Source organism: Cnephaeus nilssonii (genome assembly GCF_951640355.1).
Source record: "Cnephaeus nilssonii genome assembly, chromosome: 23".
Lineage (NCBI taxonomy): Eukaryota > Metazoa > Chordata > Mammalia > Chiroptera > Vespertilionidae > Cnephaeus > Cnephaeus nilssonii.
The window spans coordinates 9,853,995-9,869,661 of record NC_137094.1 but is presented as its reverse complement, the minus strand read 5'-3'; the positions used below and the strand labels follow the sequence as shown (position 1 = coordinate 9,869,661).

Genomic DNA, 15,667 nt, shown 5'->3' with positions numbered 1-15,667 from the left:
TGGTTATTTAATTACTTGTGTATGGACTAGGGAGTTCCTCCCAGTCTCCTTTGCTCAAATCTGCTATTTCATCCGAGACTGTGTGATAAAGACACCATTTCAAAAAATACAACTGTTTGATCTAATGCATATGTGCTTATTTGCATAAGAAAGATAATTGAGAATTGACCTCATGTGGCTGCTCAGTAATGTGTTTATTTTTTGTTTTGTTTTGTTTTGTTTTACAGAAAATGATGGGATTGATTTAGCAAAGTGACATCTCTCTGTACCATCTCCATCACATAGCATGTGGGCATGGCTGCCCTGGGGTAGCTTTGGCCAAGCCCTATGGTTTTAATTGGACTTTTTCATGATAACAATGACAGTGTCACCATCCTTTATCTTCACCATCAGAAACAATAACCATACCACCACGCTGCTTTATGGGGCAATAACATGGGTTCCTCATTTATCCACTCAGGAACTGCATTATCACCCCATAAAACAGTGTGATTGGATGGTTATCAATTAAACCCTTGCTTGTTGAGACTCTTCCAACAAATTTTCTTCTCCTAAGAGTGATTGGCAGTACCTCCTTCTGTTTGAATTCATGCAACTTGGATGGCCAAGGTGATATTTTTCACACCGATTATCTAGTATCTGACTTTTTTATTTTTATTTTTTTTTTGCTTCAAAGGTTTTGGCCAGGACTGAATCCCAGCAATTGTCCTACATTGTAAGTGGACTAAAACCTTACAGGATCTACAACTTTACTGTTTCCCTCTGCAATTCAGTTGGTTGTGTAGCCAGTGCTTCGGCAGCAGGGCAGACATTGCCAGCAGGTAAGCCAGTTTTCATGGCCATGAAAAATATACTGTGTATTTATAAACCAGCACCTACAAAGCTCAACACCTTCTCCCGTTTGGACTTCATATTTGTCTTTTGCTTTTTCCTGCTCCCTCACTCGTCCTGCTTGCTATTACCTTTGCCTTTTTAAACAGGAAAATAAACAAGTTTAAGAGGTGCCTAGGAGGCCTGAGTTGCAACTGTTACCATAAGAAATAGAATTAAATGCAGGGAAACCCAGGCTTAGCCACCATCCCAGGTCCTGGCGATGCCCTGACAATTGTTAGACGTTTGCAGGGGGCTGCTGCTGCTGCTTCTTTTTTTTAAATCGATTTCAGAGTGGAAAGGGGGGAGAGAGAGAGAGAGAGAGAGAGAGAGAGAGAGAGAGAGAGAGAGAGAGAGAGGGAGGAGGGCAATGATGAGAGAGAACCATTGACTGGATGCCTTCTTTCTGCACACCCCCCACTAGGGATTGAACCCACAACCTGGGCATGTGCCCTTACTGGGAATGGAACTGTGACCTCCTCTTTCATAGGTTGATGCTCAACCACTGAGCCACACCAGCCTGGCAGGAGGCTTCTTATGAGGGCTGAGAATATCTCGTCCCTCTGTCTTGACCTTTTTTGTGGGGTTGGTTCTACTCCTATGTTAGGGGACCAAAGGCAGACATCCGGGAATTACCAGGCTGCCCTGCTGGTATATTTTGCCTTTATTGGATTGACAGTGGCGTACTTATTAATTTATTTAGTATTCATAAGAATGTGCTAAGATTATAAAATTTAAAGACTTGTCCACTGTGATCATAGTAGGAAGTGGTTTGTATATAAATTTGCTTGCTTCCCTTAGAATAAACCAGACTCAATACAAACATGATTACCTGTATTATTACCTGGATGACACAATTACAGGGCATTTAGTCTATTTTCAAGTCAGTTTTCCATCAGCCGCCCAACAAGCCTTGGTTTCCTGGGGCTCCTTAAGAAAATGTCCTGCTGTGAGTGGAAAAGTCTCCGACATGAATGACAGATGGTGCACAAATATTCCGCTACAAAATATTCCCTAGACCCTCTTCCTGTCTTCAGGTCCAATTCTCGAGTCTGTTGTCTTATTTTGTTTTCATTCTGGAAAAACTCGTTGGGCTCAAATGATCTCATACAAGGAATTTGTGTTTCTTCAAATTATCCATCCATGAGAATGACTCCCCAATTCCAAGAAATTCTGTTTTATTATCTCTGTGACAGGACTCTGTATTTTTATATATTTAATCTATAGTCCAGTCATATTTCATCTACATGCATTTCAGCTAGGTGCGCCATGCAGTTGACCTTTGACCTTCTGGTTCATAGGTCAACGCTCAACCACTGACACACCAGCCGGGCTAATATATTCTTTATAACATTTTTCCCAAGTGTTTGTCCAACAGTCTGATAGCCTCAGTGGTAGGCAGCTCCTACCTCTCAGGCAAATCACACCTCCTCTAAAAGGTGTTTCCTTATATTCATCTGAGTGATTTCCCTGCTGCTTCTATTTAACATTCTTTTTCGACTCCCTGGGGGGCTGTCCTCAGTCTCATTTCTCTTCCTATTGACATCACTTATAATAATTTTTCCATAACAATACCTCTACCCCAGCCTCCTCTCCCTCAGGCTACATTCCTGGGCCGCTCCCATGTGCAGCTCACCTGCCCTGGTCTCTGGTGCTGTTTGTACAGCCCAGTCTTCCAGATAAGATCCTGGCTGTCTGTGTGGAGACACGAACAAACTAAAGGAACTGAAGGGAGACATGCCTGTCCCTAGAGAGTAGACAGCCCTGGGCCTGCAAAGAGTAAAGCAAGGAAAATGTCCTGGAAACCGACTCCTTCCCACTCAATGCAGCCATGATGTCTATGCTGCCACCAACCACAGTGGCTGCAGCGAGTTCTGTGGTTTTTCCTAAAACTTTTCTTGAGATTAGACATATGGATGTAGCATAGATATTAAGTTATAGAAATCAACAATGGGGAAAGCCAAGCCTTTAGAATAGTCAACAGGTTTGATGTAGGAAAAGACTAAAAGTTGACTTTCACCTTTATGTTTCTTCTAGTAATAAGATGGCAATTTGGAGGATATATATTACTCCAATGAATTCTGGTGGTTTTGGGGGAAATTTCACTTGTAAATCTAAATGCAGTTCATATGAGCTCACTATTGGAGATCAAAAGAAGCCAACCACATTTACAAATTTTTAAAAGAAGAGTACCAAAAATCGCAAGTAGTATCCAGCTAAATCATGAAAATGTGTCTTCCTTAAATCTCAGTCAGATAAATAAAAAAGGATACGTGTAGCCTTAACCGGTTTGGCTCAGTGGATAGAGCATTGGCCTGCGAACTGAAGGGTCCCAGGTTCGATTCCGGTCAAGGGCATGTACCTTGGTTGCGGGCACATTCCCAGTGGGGGGTGTGCAGGAGGCAGCTGATCAATGTTTCTCTCTCATCGATGTTTCTAACTATCCCTCTCCCTTCCGCTCTGTAAAAAATCAATAAAATATATATTTTTTAAAAAGATACTTGTAAAGATTTATCTGACTTTCATTAAAAGGCTTGAGAATTATAATTTGCTTTCTTGAGCTTTAAAAGTATGTGCGTGTGTTTTTCAATTCAATATAGGCTTAGAATTGGTGCGTTTCATCCAGAATATTCTGTCACTACTCTAGTGTTCGTGCTAGGCCAAAGTCTGGGATCCGAAGAGGGAGGGGTTCTCCCTGGAGCGCCTGCTTCTGTCTCCATTGTAAAACCTTCCTGGGATTTGATCCCTGGCTTTGGAGTTGCTTCCCAGGGCCTGAGGGTAATGAGCTTAAGGACTGAACCCTCTTAGAGTCCTTGTTATCCCTGAAAATTACCCTTTTAATGGAGGAAATTTGTGCATTTCTATCCTTTGCAAATGAAGTACTCTTTAAACCTTTTTTAAAGAGACATTTCTTTGGGAGATCCAGTCCTGGAGGGCCACTGCTCTTTCCTTTGCCGGTCAGAAATTGACCTCTGCACCCCGTGCTCAGATGAGCCCATCTCCCATTAAGCAAGTAATTAGTGGTGCATTAAGCTATTTTCTCTGAATCCAAAGTAAAATGTATAGGCTCTTGGCTGCTGGGTTGAAAACACATATTGTTTTGCATGCAGGTACCTAAGTCTTTTCACTGCCAATAGGGCCCAGAGTGATTAAACAAGCACTCTTAATATGTTAATTTATAATTTTAATTACAACAATCTTGTACATATAGTCATTAGTGAATACCAATATAAATATTTTTCTATCTTTTTATTCATAATGCATAAACCAATCATCCCGTTACTTCTGTGAGGTCGCCGCTGCTTTTTGTTTCATAATACAATCTTTGTTCTGAGTTATGAATGCATTTGGTTCGTTCCTGTCTTGAATAATCCCTCATTAAGCCAGTCACTTTCGGCTCCACGCTAAAAAGGAAAAAATTATCATGCAAATGCGGCGTGCCATATTAAAAAGCACATTACCAAACACTTCTGTTGCTGTCCTTCAATTAGTTTCCCTTCTTTGAATTTAATTCCATTTGTTGTTAAACTACCGACTTGATGTATGGACTCATGAATCTGAGGCTGCTGCCGGGAAACGGGGGTTGGGGGTGGGGGGGGGGGCGTAAAAATCACAGCCTCTGCGAAGAGCTGCAGAGGGAGCCGAAATGAATTGGCTTCACCTTTGACAAGAACACTCAAACAGCACCGGAATCCTCTGATGATTCAGCGGGGCTAATTATCCAATTATTTATTCCAAGAATAAAGGCAGCGCTCTGGTGAGAGGCCTGGAGAGCAATCGGAGGAATCTGGGAATGGCAGTTCCTCTTCAGGAGCTGCGAGATGCGCAGGACTCTGGCCCAGGTGCTCAGGCAGTCAGGCAGCCCCCAGCACCCGCGAGGTCCCCAGCACCAGGAAGCGTTCCGGTTTGTCTGTCTGTCTTGCCCTTTCAACACCAGAAACGCCTTCACAGGTTTCCCCAGCACGCCAGATTCCACCGCTCTTCGGCGATGTTCAAGTTGAATCTCCCTTGATTAAAAGCTTTTGGTTCAGAGCAATACTTTTTAATTGCCTAATGATATAAGTCGGTTCTTCGGCAAGAACCGCACATTTAGGAGTTCATTTGCAATATAACTGAAAAATTCATCGCATGGCAGTAAAACAATTTACTGTTAATTACAAGGAGAAGAATTTGCTCCCAGATTGCCATGAATCATGCCGCACTCCTCGAGATTTATAACAGATGTGTAAGTGGGATGAATTAGCAGGGTTTAATAACAGAGACACAAATCATGCAGACTTCAAGGAGCTTTAATTGATATACTAGAATGTGACGGGCATGAATCACTCAGCCATTCCGCGGCACGGGAACATATGGTCAGCTCAATATGCTGCCGCTTAAATCGGTCGGCGAGTCGTTGGCTGTCCCATATGGTGGAAGCAATATATTTTTCATGATTAAAAAAAAGCATCTATTTTTTAAAGAAATATGATTGCAAAGCATGTTTGTTATTGAACAGTTACCTGAATGCCAGACTCTTTTTTTTAAATGATTCTTTTTTTTTTTTTTAAACATGGCAACTTCCCAAAATAAATAGCCAAGGCGGTAACACCAGGTCGCTGGAGGCACTTGGAGAGCCAAATAGGTGCTGGTTGGCTCACTTGGCAAAGCCTATAGAAGAGCCGTCGATGAGAGCTGTGGTGTCAGGGAAATCCTTCAGACTTGGGCAAAGCCAACCAATGATAGGAATGATGTCACTCTCGGATAGTTCAGGAATGCCCAGATTTGCACATAGAATAGCATCAGTTGAATGGGAGACACTTACTGAGAAGATACCCAAGTGGCTGTGATAATCCTGTGCCCCCCGGCCCCAATGTAACCATGGGACATAACACTTTATATCAGCCTCTTCATTAAACGTTCAGTCCTTCAAGGCCATTCTAGAAGAAATCCTGGCAGACTATCACACGTGCACCATTTCCCTGTCATTCTGGAAGAATCATCTCAGTGTAGGAAAATAGGCATCCCGGTGCAAACCAGTAACTGGTAGCCCTCGAACATTCCTTTATGGGAACTGGGATGGGGCGGCTTCCGGCAAAGCCCCGCAAGCCTCCGTAAATCTGACAGGCTTGAAAAAGGAATATTGCCGCCTCAGAACTGTGGCTGCCAGAATTTAATGTCAACAATTAAAATTTATTTTGATCCTTACCTACTGTTTATTACTGTTTGTATACACAACAGACCTCACTAATACAGAGATGCACTATTAGATGGAATTACCATCTGTTCAGAGGGAAACGCTGGCATCTGTCTTAGATGCTAAAACTAAAATGATATTATTTCTCACAAAACAAAATTAACTGCTTTGACTCACCAGCTTTAATTTTGAATGTTCGGAGGCACCACCGAAGGAAAAGGCTCATGGGTAAAATACGCGATGACCTCTGTCGACAGGTCTGTATTGAGATAGGCGACTTTAGCGGGGGCTGCACTTGGCCTTGGTGGGGCACAGAAAGGCATTTGGAATTCACACTTTTTGAACCACTGTTTTAGCTTTATAATGTGCTAATTATAGTAAGGCATTAAAGCATCACAATTATAATATGTAAAAATTGAATCATCCTATATACATACATATACTTGTATGTAGGTGTGTGTGTGTGTGTATGTATATGTGTGTGTGTGTGTATATATATATATATATATATATATATATAGAGAGAGAGAGAGAGAGAGAGAGAGAGAACCCAACTATTTTGATAGATATGTCCTAAATATGTGCAAGGAAAGAAATGAAATGGACCAAAATGCATCTGAGCAAAGTTGCCATAGGTTCTGCAGTGACACCTTTAGGAAAATATAAACCCTGTCTTCTCAGTGAGACGAGTTTTAATTTCATCCACACTGACATATATAAAAGATCTCCACTCAGCACCTGTCCTTTTTTTAAGCCTAAGTACCCGATTTACAAAGGTCCCCAGAAGTTAGAGGATTGGGAGCACCAAAGACAATGGCAGCTTCCATCCTGATGTCAAATCCCTGACGCTACTTTCTGGGGAGCCAGACTTCAGCTCTCTGTATCGCCAAGTAATGAATGGCGGCGCGCCCGCGGTTAATGCATGTACACAGTGCATTAACTGTAACTGTAGTACATTTATTTGTGCTGGAGGAGACTTGAAAATGATTAAAAAATCAATACTTTGCTGTCAGAGAAGCAAGTGTTACGATGCATTTAAGTAGATAATTGCAGAAGCCCCATAAAAGCTTCAAGTTTGGGTAGCAAGAATGCCATAATTACAGTCCAAGCAACGGCCTTTTATTAACGGTGGATGCCAGGGAACGGTGCTCCCTGTCATCGTTGCTGGTCCAATCACAGTTCAGGAATCACGCCTCCTCCTCCCTCCTTCCTCCCACGGAGGGTCCTCTTTCTGTGCCGGCTCCTGTTGAGGCCAGGATGATGACGGACGAAGGCCTTGTTTATTCGCCAAGGAGGGGAAGTCCCATACAGTCTCCTAAAGCAGTGCTTTCTGGCTTTTCTTCATGTCACAGAACACAGAAAAGTCAATATTTATAGGCCGGACTGGGGTCAAGGAACATGGGGGCTCAGAGCTGAAGGGGATCCATATGTCCAGCACCCCTCCTTGGCTTACTGATTGAGAAGCAGGACTTGGAAATGTCCAGTCATGGACCTTTGAAACTGGAAGAGTTCCTAGACATAATCAGACGCAATATAATCCTCAGCAAACGGGGTGTGGAAGAACAGAGACACGAAATAATGGATTCACCGATATTCCATACAGAGGGAATTAGCCAGGCGACAACCTTAAGTTTCTCCTTTGCCAGTTAAGTTTCACTGCACATACTCTCTTTTGGAGACACCTGAACAAAGAAGGCAGCAGACAATAGATCTTGTTCCTTTTTCCTGTCAGAGTGATCTCTGAGAGTCTGGGGGTGTGGGATCTTTTCTTTCTCTGGTCACTGATTGGATAGCAGTTGAAGTAGATAGCAGTTGAGTTGCCAACTGCATCTCAGAGAAAAAGTCAAAATCCTTTTCTATTGACATGGTGCCTGAGGATGTCTTACGCTAGCCTGCTCCCCACACAATCCTGGAACGTGGGAGGGTTGTTCATTCCTGGAGCCCTGTCTTCAAATGCAAAGTTGATGATGTTTTAAGATATTGACACGGTCCTGCAGTCTTCATAGACAACAAACTCTTCCTTAAAGATAAATAAGGAGATTTGGTTTTAAAGACCTGCCATCGGCAAGAGCTTCTGCTCATTTAGCCTTCATTTCTTACCCGGTGATGTTCAGACTCCACACTACATAAATTTTGCAAGTGTAAATTTATGCATAATGATATGCTATTAATCAGATTATAAAGCAATAAATGCCGCATAGAGAAGAATGTATATTATCGAGCATTTTATAAAAGACCAGCTATAAACAGAAGAGACAGACTAGAAATCAGATTACAGAGCTATTGCAAAAAATGTAAGAACATTGTAATTTTATTCCACGTGAAAACAGACTTTGTATGTTGTTATTCTTTGACATGATGGATATTGAAGTTCCATTTTATAGTTCACATAAGATTTTTCTAAGTAAATACTGGTAGATTCTGAATGTGGATGAGATATATTCTTTGATCTTTTATCACATGCAATTTAAAAGATGTGTTGTTGGTTACTAATAACAGTGCCTTGCAGTTATATAGAATTTTGTTTTGCAAAACTGAAAGCAATTATGTATGTATGTATATAGATTTTGTTTTTACTAATTTTACTTTTTTTTTTAGAGGAAGGGAGAGAGAGAGAGAGACAAAGAGACAGAGAGAGACAGAGACATTGATGTGAGAGGGCAACATTGATTGGCTATCTCCTGCATGCTTCCTATCAACATGTAACCCCCAGGTGCCCAACCAACTGAGCCACACCAGCCAGCGCCACATTTTATGTTTTTAATATCATGTTTTAGATTGACTTGTGTTGTCTATCTCCTAACTACTTATTGCAGTTTGAGCTGATTTTGGTCATCTTTTTCTTTTAACCTTCATAGTAGCTTTTGAAATGTCTGATATGCTGCATCTATTGAATATTTGGAAATAAACCCCTTTAACATTTCTTGTCAAACTGGTTTAGTGTTGATGAAGTCCTTTGTTTTTTGTTTGTCCAGGAGACTTTCTCTCCTTCACTTCTGAATGATAACCTTGCTGGGTAAATTATTTTAGGTTGTAGGGTCCTGTTTTCCAGCACTTTCTAGATGTCCTGCCCCTCCGGCCTGTAAAGTTGCTGCTGAAGAATCAGATGGCAGTCTTACAGGGTTTCCTTTGTATGTAATTTTTTTTTTTCTCTTGCTTCCTTCGAGATGGTCTGTCTTCAGCTTTTGCCCTTTTCATGACAATATGTCTTGTGTGTGTTTCTTTGGGTTCATCTAGTTTGGAACTAGATCTGTTTCCTTTCCCAGGTGAGGAAACTTATCAGCCATTATTTCTTTAAATAAAGTTTCCATTCCTTTCTCTTTCTCTTCTCCTTTTGGGAATCCCGATAATGCCAGTGTTTGAGCATTTGATGTTATCCTAGAGGTCCAGCAAAGTATCTTTGTGGTTTGTTTGTTGTTGGTTTTTTATTCTTTTTTTCTTTCTGCTGTTCTGATTGGCCAGTTTCCACCATTCTCTCTCTGACACCTCTGATCTGGTTTTCTGCATTAGCTAATCTGTTAATTGCTTCTAGTGTGTGTGTGTGTGTGTGTGTGTGTGTGTGTGTGTGTGTTATTTCAATTATTGTATTCTTCAGGTCTGCTTCATTCTTTTTTACACTTTTCTTTGTTGACCTTCTCCCTAAGTTCCTCTCAGGTGAGATGAGCACCATTATGACTATTTCTTCAAATTCTTTATTAGGCAAATGACTTACATCCATTTCCTTAGGGTTGTCTTTTTTTCTGGGTCTTTTTCTTGTTCCTTCATTTGCGAGCTATTTTTCCTGTGTTTTCATTTTGTTTGACTTTCTATGCTTGCTTATATAAACTAGACAACATAGCTGTCTCCTCCGGTCTTGGAAAAGTAGCCTATACAGAAGGTGGCCCTCTGTAGCCTGTGTGTGCCAGGTGGTATTGGCAGGCGGATAGGAGTGAGCTGATGGGGCGAAGGCCTACCAGCTGGAGCAGCGCTGGGTGGAGGGGACAGGTGCCTGTAGGTGTGGGAGTTGATCCTGATTGCTGCCTCTGATTGGTGGATGGGCTTCAGGAGACCTTGTAGGCAGCCAGGAGCATCTGGTTAGAGGCCCCGCCCACCCTTTGGAGGTGGACTTAAGGAGGCTCTCTGACCTCTGACCTCAGTAATTCCACAGCTCTTGGAGAGTTCTCTGAGCTCGCCAGCCTTCTCTATGCAGTGTCTCTCTTGCTTGTTGTACCAAAGGTGGTCTCTTACAGAAGGGACCTCTGTGTGCAGGTTCCAGGTGCCGGATAGTTTGGGGAAACTGCTTGGAGCTGGGTAGGTGCCCACAGTGCCTGGGGCACCAGCCTGCAGGGAGGGGGAGCTGGAGGCCGGGAGGCCGGGTATGGGTGCCCAGCCCTGTGATTCCTGCTCGCTGCTGCCTTTGTTCAGAGGCAGGAGGCTCCGGGCGACGTAGTCGTAAGGAACAGGCTGCATGGCCCTGCAGGTAGGTCAGAGCCCCCCAGGGGTCCCCCAGTGGGCCACCAAGGTGGGGGGGGGGGCTAGATAGCCATGCCCCTCTGCTCATCTGCCCCGAGAGTTCCCGAGGTCACCGGTTCTCCTGGTGCCCAGTGTCCACATTTCCTCTCTTTCTCTCGTTTGTGTCAGAAGCTGCCTCTTTAACGCTCCGTGTCTCTCAGGGTCGTTGCCTCTTTGACACGCCTGTCTCTCATTCTGCTGATCTCTGAGCCGCTCACCCTGTTGAGTCACATTGCAGAGAAAGTCTGTCTTGTGGTTTGGTTCCTAGAACCACACGCATCCTCGAGAGCCTAACGAATTTGATGTTGAGTGTGATGCCCACAGCTGCACGGTCCATCTGTGTGCGGATCTGTGTCTGGAGACAGGAGCCACGTTCTCGAAGGTAACGCGTGTTTTCTGACGTGCAGCGCCAGCCCAGCTGAGGCCGCCTTCGGTGGAAGGGGTCAGCGGCACAGCCATCCGCGCTCGCTGGCTCCCGCCCGCAGAACCCAATGGCCCGGCGCCCGTCTATCAGCTGGAAAGGAGGGAGACGTCCCTCCCAGCGCCGGGGGCCAGGGCGGAGAAAGGAGTTCGCTTCCCCGGACACGGATATTACACATTTCCCAGCTCCACTCACCCCGTCAACACAGGCTTCACCGGTGAGTGTGTCTGACGGCCCTTTGTTTAAGAGGCACGAAGACCCAAAAGCTTTTCTGTTACTTTGATATGCCTTTCCAATGAATTTTAACTATGCCTATTTATAGAAATGCCAGTTCAGCCCTTTGATAACTTCAGCTTGATTGTGTCCACCTGTCTCTCTCTCTCTGGGATTCTGGGGGGAAAATGGGGCAAGTGGAAGAAGGAAAGAAAAAAAGTAGATATGGAAAAGCTGTCTTCGTGGGTCAAAGTAGGTGATGAACGTGGCTCCTGGACAAAGTTTCTAGAACTTATTTTTCAGAACATTAGTCACTGGCTCTGGGAAGAGTTCTGTGGGCAAATGAGTGGGAAATGCCCTCGCTCTTGGAGGGTCCCGGGCACATCGGGTTATTAAAGCCTCTAAAAGAAATACAAGAAAGCTCTCCAGCTTTGTTCGGATGTGTATTCCTAACACTTACATGATGTAACTTTTTAAAAAAGTAGAACCGCTGTTAGCACGCCAGGTTCTGTGGAGAGCATTACCGGGAACGGTGTTTCAGGGAAGACATACCTTCTGTGGGCCGGCGATAGAGGCAGGCATGTGCTGCAGGCACCTCAGTGATCGATATAAACACGTTTTAATGTGATGTTGTTGTTTTGAAATGAAAATCAAGGCAAAGAAATCTCCAACACAATACCAAACATTGAACTAGAGACAGCATCCGACCCTGCTCAGGTGCCTCACCCAGCTCCTGGTCTTCCTAGAATATTCTGGAAGTTGTTTCCTCTAGAATTTATAGTACTTAAGAGCACCATTTCCCAGTAGATAGTAGAAAACTGTAACTCTTTAGGCTTCCTACTTCACTTTCCCAATTTACAAAGTATAAGATAGATATGTGTATATTATTCTGCAAACTCATAAGGCTTTTGTCGTTTTGGAACAAATAGCTGGGTGGGGGTTGGGTGGAGGAGGGATTGAGAAAAAAGGGGGGGAGAAAACTCATGGACACAGACAACAGTGCGGCGATTGTGGGGGAGGGGGAAGGGGAGGATGTGGGGGAGGGTCCAGGGGAGATAAATGGGGATGAGGCAGTGAGCACACAGTGCAGGGTACAGATGGCGTGTTGTTGAGTTGTGCACCTGAAACCTGTCTAATTGTGTTAACTGATGTCACCCCAATAAACGCAATTAAACACACACACACACACACACACACACACACACACACACAATAAATGTTGCATAGGTTGGGGACAGTGAAATGGAATTTGCGTTAGAAACAGTAGCTGGAACATTCCTGTTTTCACCTAACATAGTGAACGGTGTGCTCTGAGTGAGGCTGGCTGTGGAGGCGCGAGGGTAATGAATCATGATTGCCCTCCAGCTGGGCTGTGTTGGGATTAATGAGCACTTACCTGGCCTGGTGCATGGGCACCATCACCGAGAGCTAGAAAGTCAACCCCCCACCCCCCTAAAACGCGAGCCTTCTGCTTCGTATTTATAACAGTCAAAGGAGGGAGGGAAAGAACAAAACGTCGGTATCTGGAAAAGCACCTGCGGATAAAAACTGCGACTTTTTCTCCAATGGAAGTGGAAACTCCCTCCCTGGCCCCACATTCGGAGCAGCATCCGCTGCCCTCACCTGGGTGTGCTCCGTGAGCTCGTCGGCGTGGATGGCCGGCCGGCGGGCCAGCGGACAGGTTTCTGATGGGATCACCTACTGTTGCGGCAGGAAAGATGGAGTGGCCCGTCCGCCGTTAACACATTTAGTCCTCTGCACCGTCTCCGGAGCCGGCCTTCTCCGAGGTGCAGGGGCTCGGGCAGATGTGGCGTCTGGGAAGTTTTCCAAAGGCTGCTGTAAAAAAGTTAGGCCTGGCCACACAGGGTCCTTCTGTCGGTAACAACGCCTCCAGCTGCACAGAAATGTGTTTGGAGCCCACACCGTTCGAAGGACAAGGCAGGGAGATCACAGTTTTGGCCTGAACTGCTCCCTGGAGCTTTGGTGATTCCTGGAGGAGGAATTCTTCTGCATTCGGGCACGTCTGGGGGCATCACTAGGCCCTTATAGTAGTAGCTTCGCCTGACTTTTAAAGCTCTCTTTAACTTTATGTCAAGTTATTGGGCGTGTTGTTTTATATCCTTAAAAAATGTTTTGTTTTGTTTTCCAATTTTTTTTTTCAGTTACAGCTGACATTCAATATTAGTTTCAGGTGTGCAGAATAGTGATTACCTTACAAAGTAATCCCACTGATACGTCTAGTACCCACCTGACCGCACATCTATTACATGTGGTACAATATTACTGTAATTACAATATTATTGACTATATTTGCATCCCCATGACTGTTTTATAACTGCCAATTTGTGCTTCTTAAGCCCTTCACCTTCACCCAGCCCCCCAGCCCCTTGCCATCTGGCAAACCTCAGTTTGTATCTCTGAGTTTGTTCCTGTTTTGTTTGTTCACTTATTTTGTGTTTTGGAATGCCACATATAAATGTAATCCTATGGTATTTGTCTTTCTCTGTCTGACTTATTTCCCTCTTAGTATAATACCCTCTAGGTCCATCCATGTTGTCACAAATGGTAAGAGTCTTTAGAATTGGGATAATAATACTACTTACTGTATTGACATCTAGTAGAAAGGGAAGGATTAAATGAGATAGCCCACCTAATAAACTTTGCACAATGTCTGCTACACACATTACTTAGCATTCATTAAACATTATCTGTTAACTATTACTCCTTTAATGAATATTAAGTAAGTGCCAATGGTGGGACAGGAGCTTTTCTAAGAGTCTTATGCAGTTTATAAAACCAACATTCTATCAATTTATTAGCTGTTACTTATACCAAATATGTTTGCCTAAATGTTAGGTATGGGGTATGAATAATATGCAATATTTATATTAAAATGTGCTATTTAGTGTTGTTACTGAAATGGTTAAATTGATCTACCTGGCATTGAGACACTGGACAAACTACACTTCTGTGGGTGTCATTATGCCCATCTAGTAAATCGAGGGTTGTACTAACTGATCAACACCTTCAACTTCTAAATTTTAAATCCATGACTATAAAATATTAAGTCACCTCAAAAATTCAAAATAGAGATTATTACTAAGGCATCTGTGAGTGTAAAAACACCCCGATTTTTAAATGGATTGTTCAGTTACACGATTCTGTTTTATAACATTACTAGAGGCCCGATGCACAAAATGCGTGCAAGGGCCTTGGCCCTGGCCCCTGCCCACTGCTACCGTGGCCGGGGGGGCCCCTGCCCACTGTGGCTTAGTCAGGAAGGAAGGATGTCTGGTCTAATTAGCAGATTACCCTTTTATTATTATAGATGTTCTCAATTGAAGATTAACATAAGTTTGCTCTATCTCTACTAATCAGAATAACTTGGTGATCCTGGGAGAATTACTCAGTATCAAATGGAAATTCCATTCATGGGTCGTGTCAGAGGGTGCAAAGCAGCAGCAAATCCAACAATAATGTTGTGATCTTCTAACTAGAAAACCTGAAATCACGAGGTGAGGTATTCGGGTTATGTGGAGCTAACAGCACTTTCTTCATCCAAAACAGAAATAGCACACAGAGCCATCCCTCCTAGATGCAAACGGAAGGACAGACAGATCACTGTGTCTTCAGAGAGAGAAAAGGAAGCTCATTTTGTTCAGGAATTCAGAGTCAGTGCACTCGATTTACATAGAAACGTTAGTCCTTTCCATGCAATGCTAGTAAGCCAAAGGAAATGCGGTAAAAACAGAACGAAAGGAACCTCTCAGATTGGCATTCCAAAGGTGACCCTCTCTGTCCCCCTCACTTCTTTTTCCTGTTAGTGGAATCAGGCCCGTGATCATTTGGGGAAGGTTTGATGATTGCAGCATCTACATGCCAATCACACCAGCCTTTTCAGCTGGCCCTTTCCTGGTGACTCTGCCCAGGAGCCAGCGACTGCCTTTGGGGAGATCTTTGTAGCAAACCACTGGGGACACAGCGTACCTGCGCACTTGGCTGCAATTCCCTTTTATTTGTGCTCACAGGAAACGCGATGACTGACGTTGAATACCTTGCAGATGAGAACTCTGCACACTTTCTTCCTAATCATTGCTGCTCAAGGACACGCCTGATTGTCACGCATGTTGTTCCCTTAGTATTTCATTTGTCTTCCCCAAAACGGCCGGAGGAAAATGCGGTAGGATCCAGAGGTGCAATTAATTACCGATCCAGGAAGAGAGACATGCAGCCAAAATCAATATGCTGTAAAAGCACATATTTTACGTGTCCTTACTATTTCTGCATTATTGTTATTATTTTAATCGTTTTTAGTAAATCGAGACGTGAGCACTTCATTAAAGGCAAGCTGATTACATGCAGGTGCAGTAAAGGTGCAAGCAGAGCGAACTTCCTCAGATGGACTAATTAATAAAAGCATATTAATTCTGACCTTCAACACCCTTGGTGTTCCAATATTTGTTTTCCTATGACTGAGAGCGAGTACTTTTGCCAGA

At 43.7% G+C, this 15,667-nt stretch overlaps 1 protein-coding gene across 1 annotated transcript in view; it reads left to right on the top strand.

Moving 5' to 3' along the window:
* The window catches only part of USH2A (usherin), a gene marked incomplete at its 5' end in the record, with an annotated part of 397,572 nt that overhangs the window by 103,501 nt on the left and 278,404 nt on the right, over positions 1 to 15,667 (top strand). The window contains 2 exons of the mRNA XM_079763761.1: positions 677 to 821; positions 10,945 to 11,175. Of these exons, the coding sequence (XP_079619887.1) occupies positions 677 to 821; positions 10,945 to 11,175 (376 nt within the window). The remainder of the gene's footprint in view (positions 1 to 676; positions 822 to 10,944; positions 11,176 to 15,667) is intronic.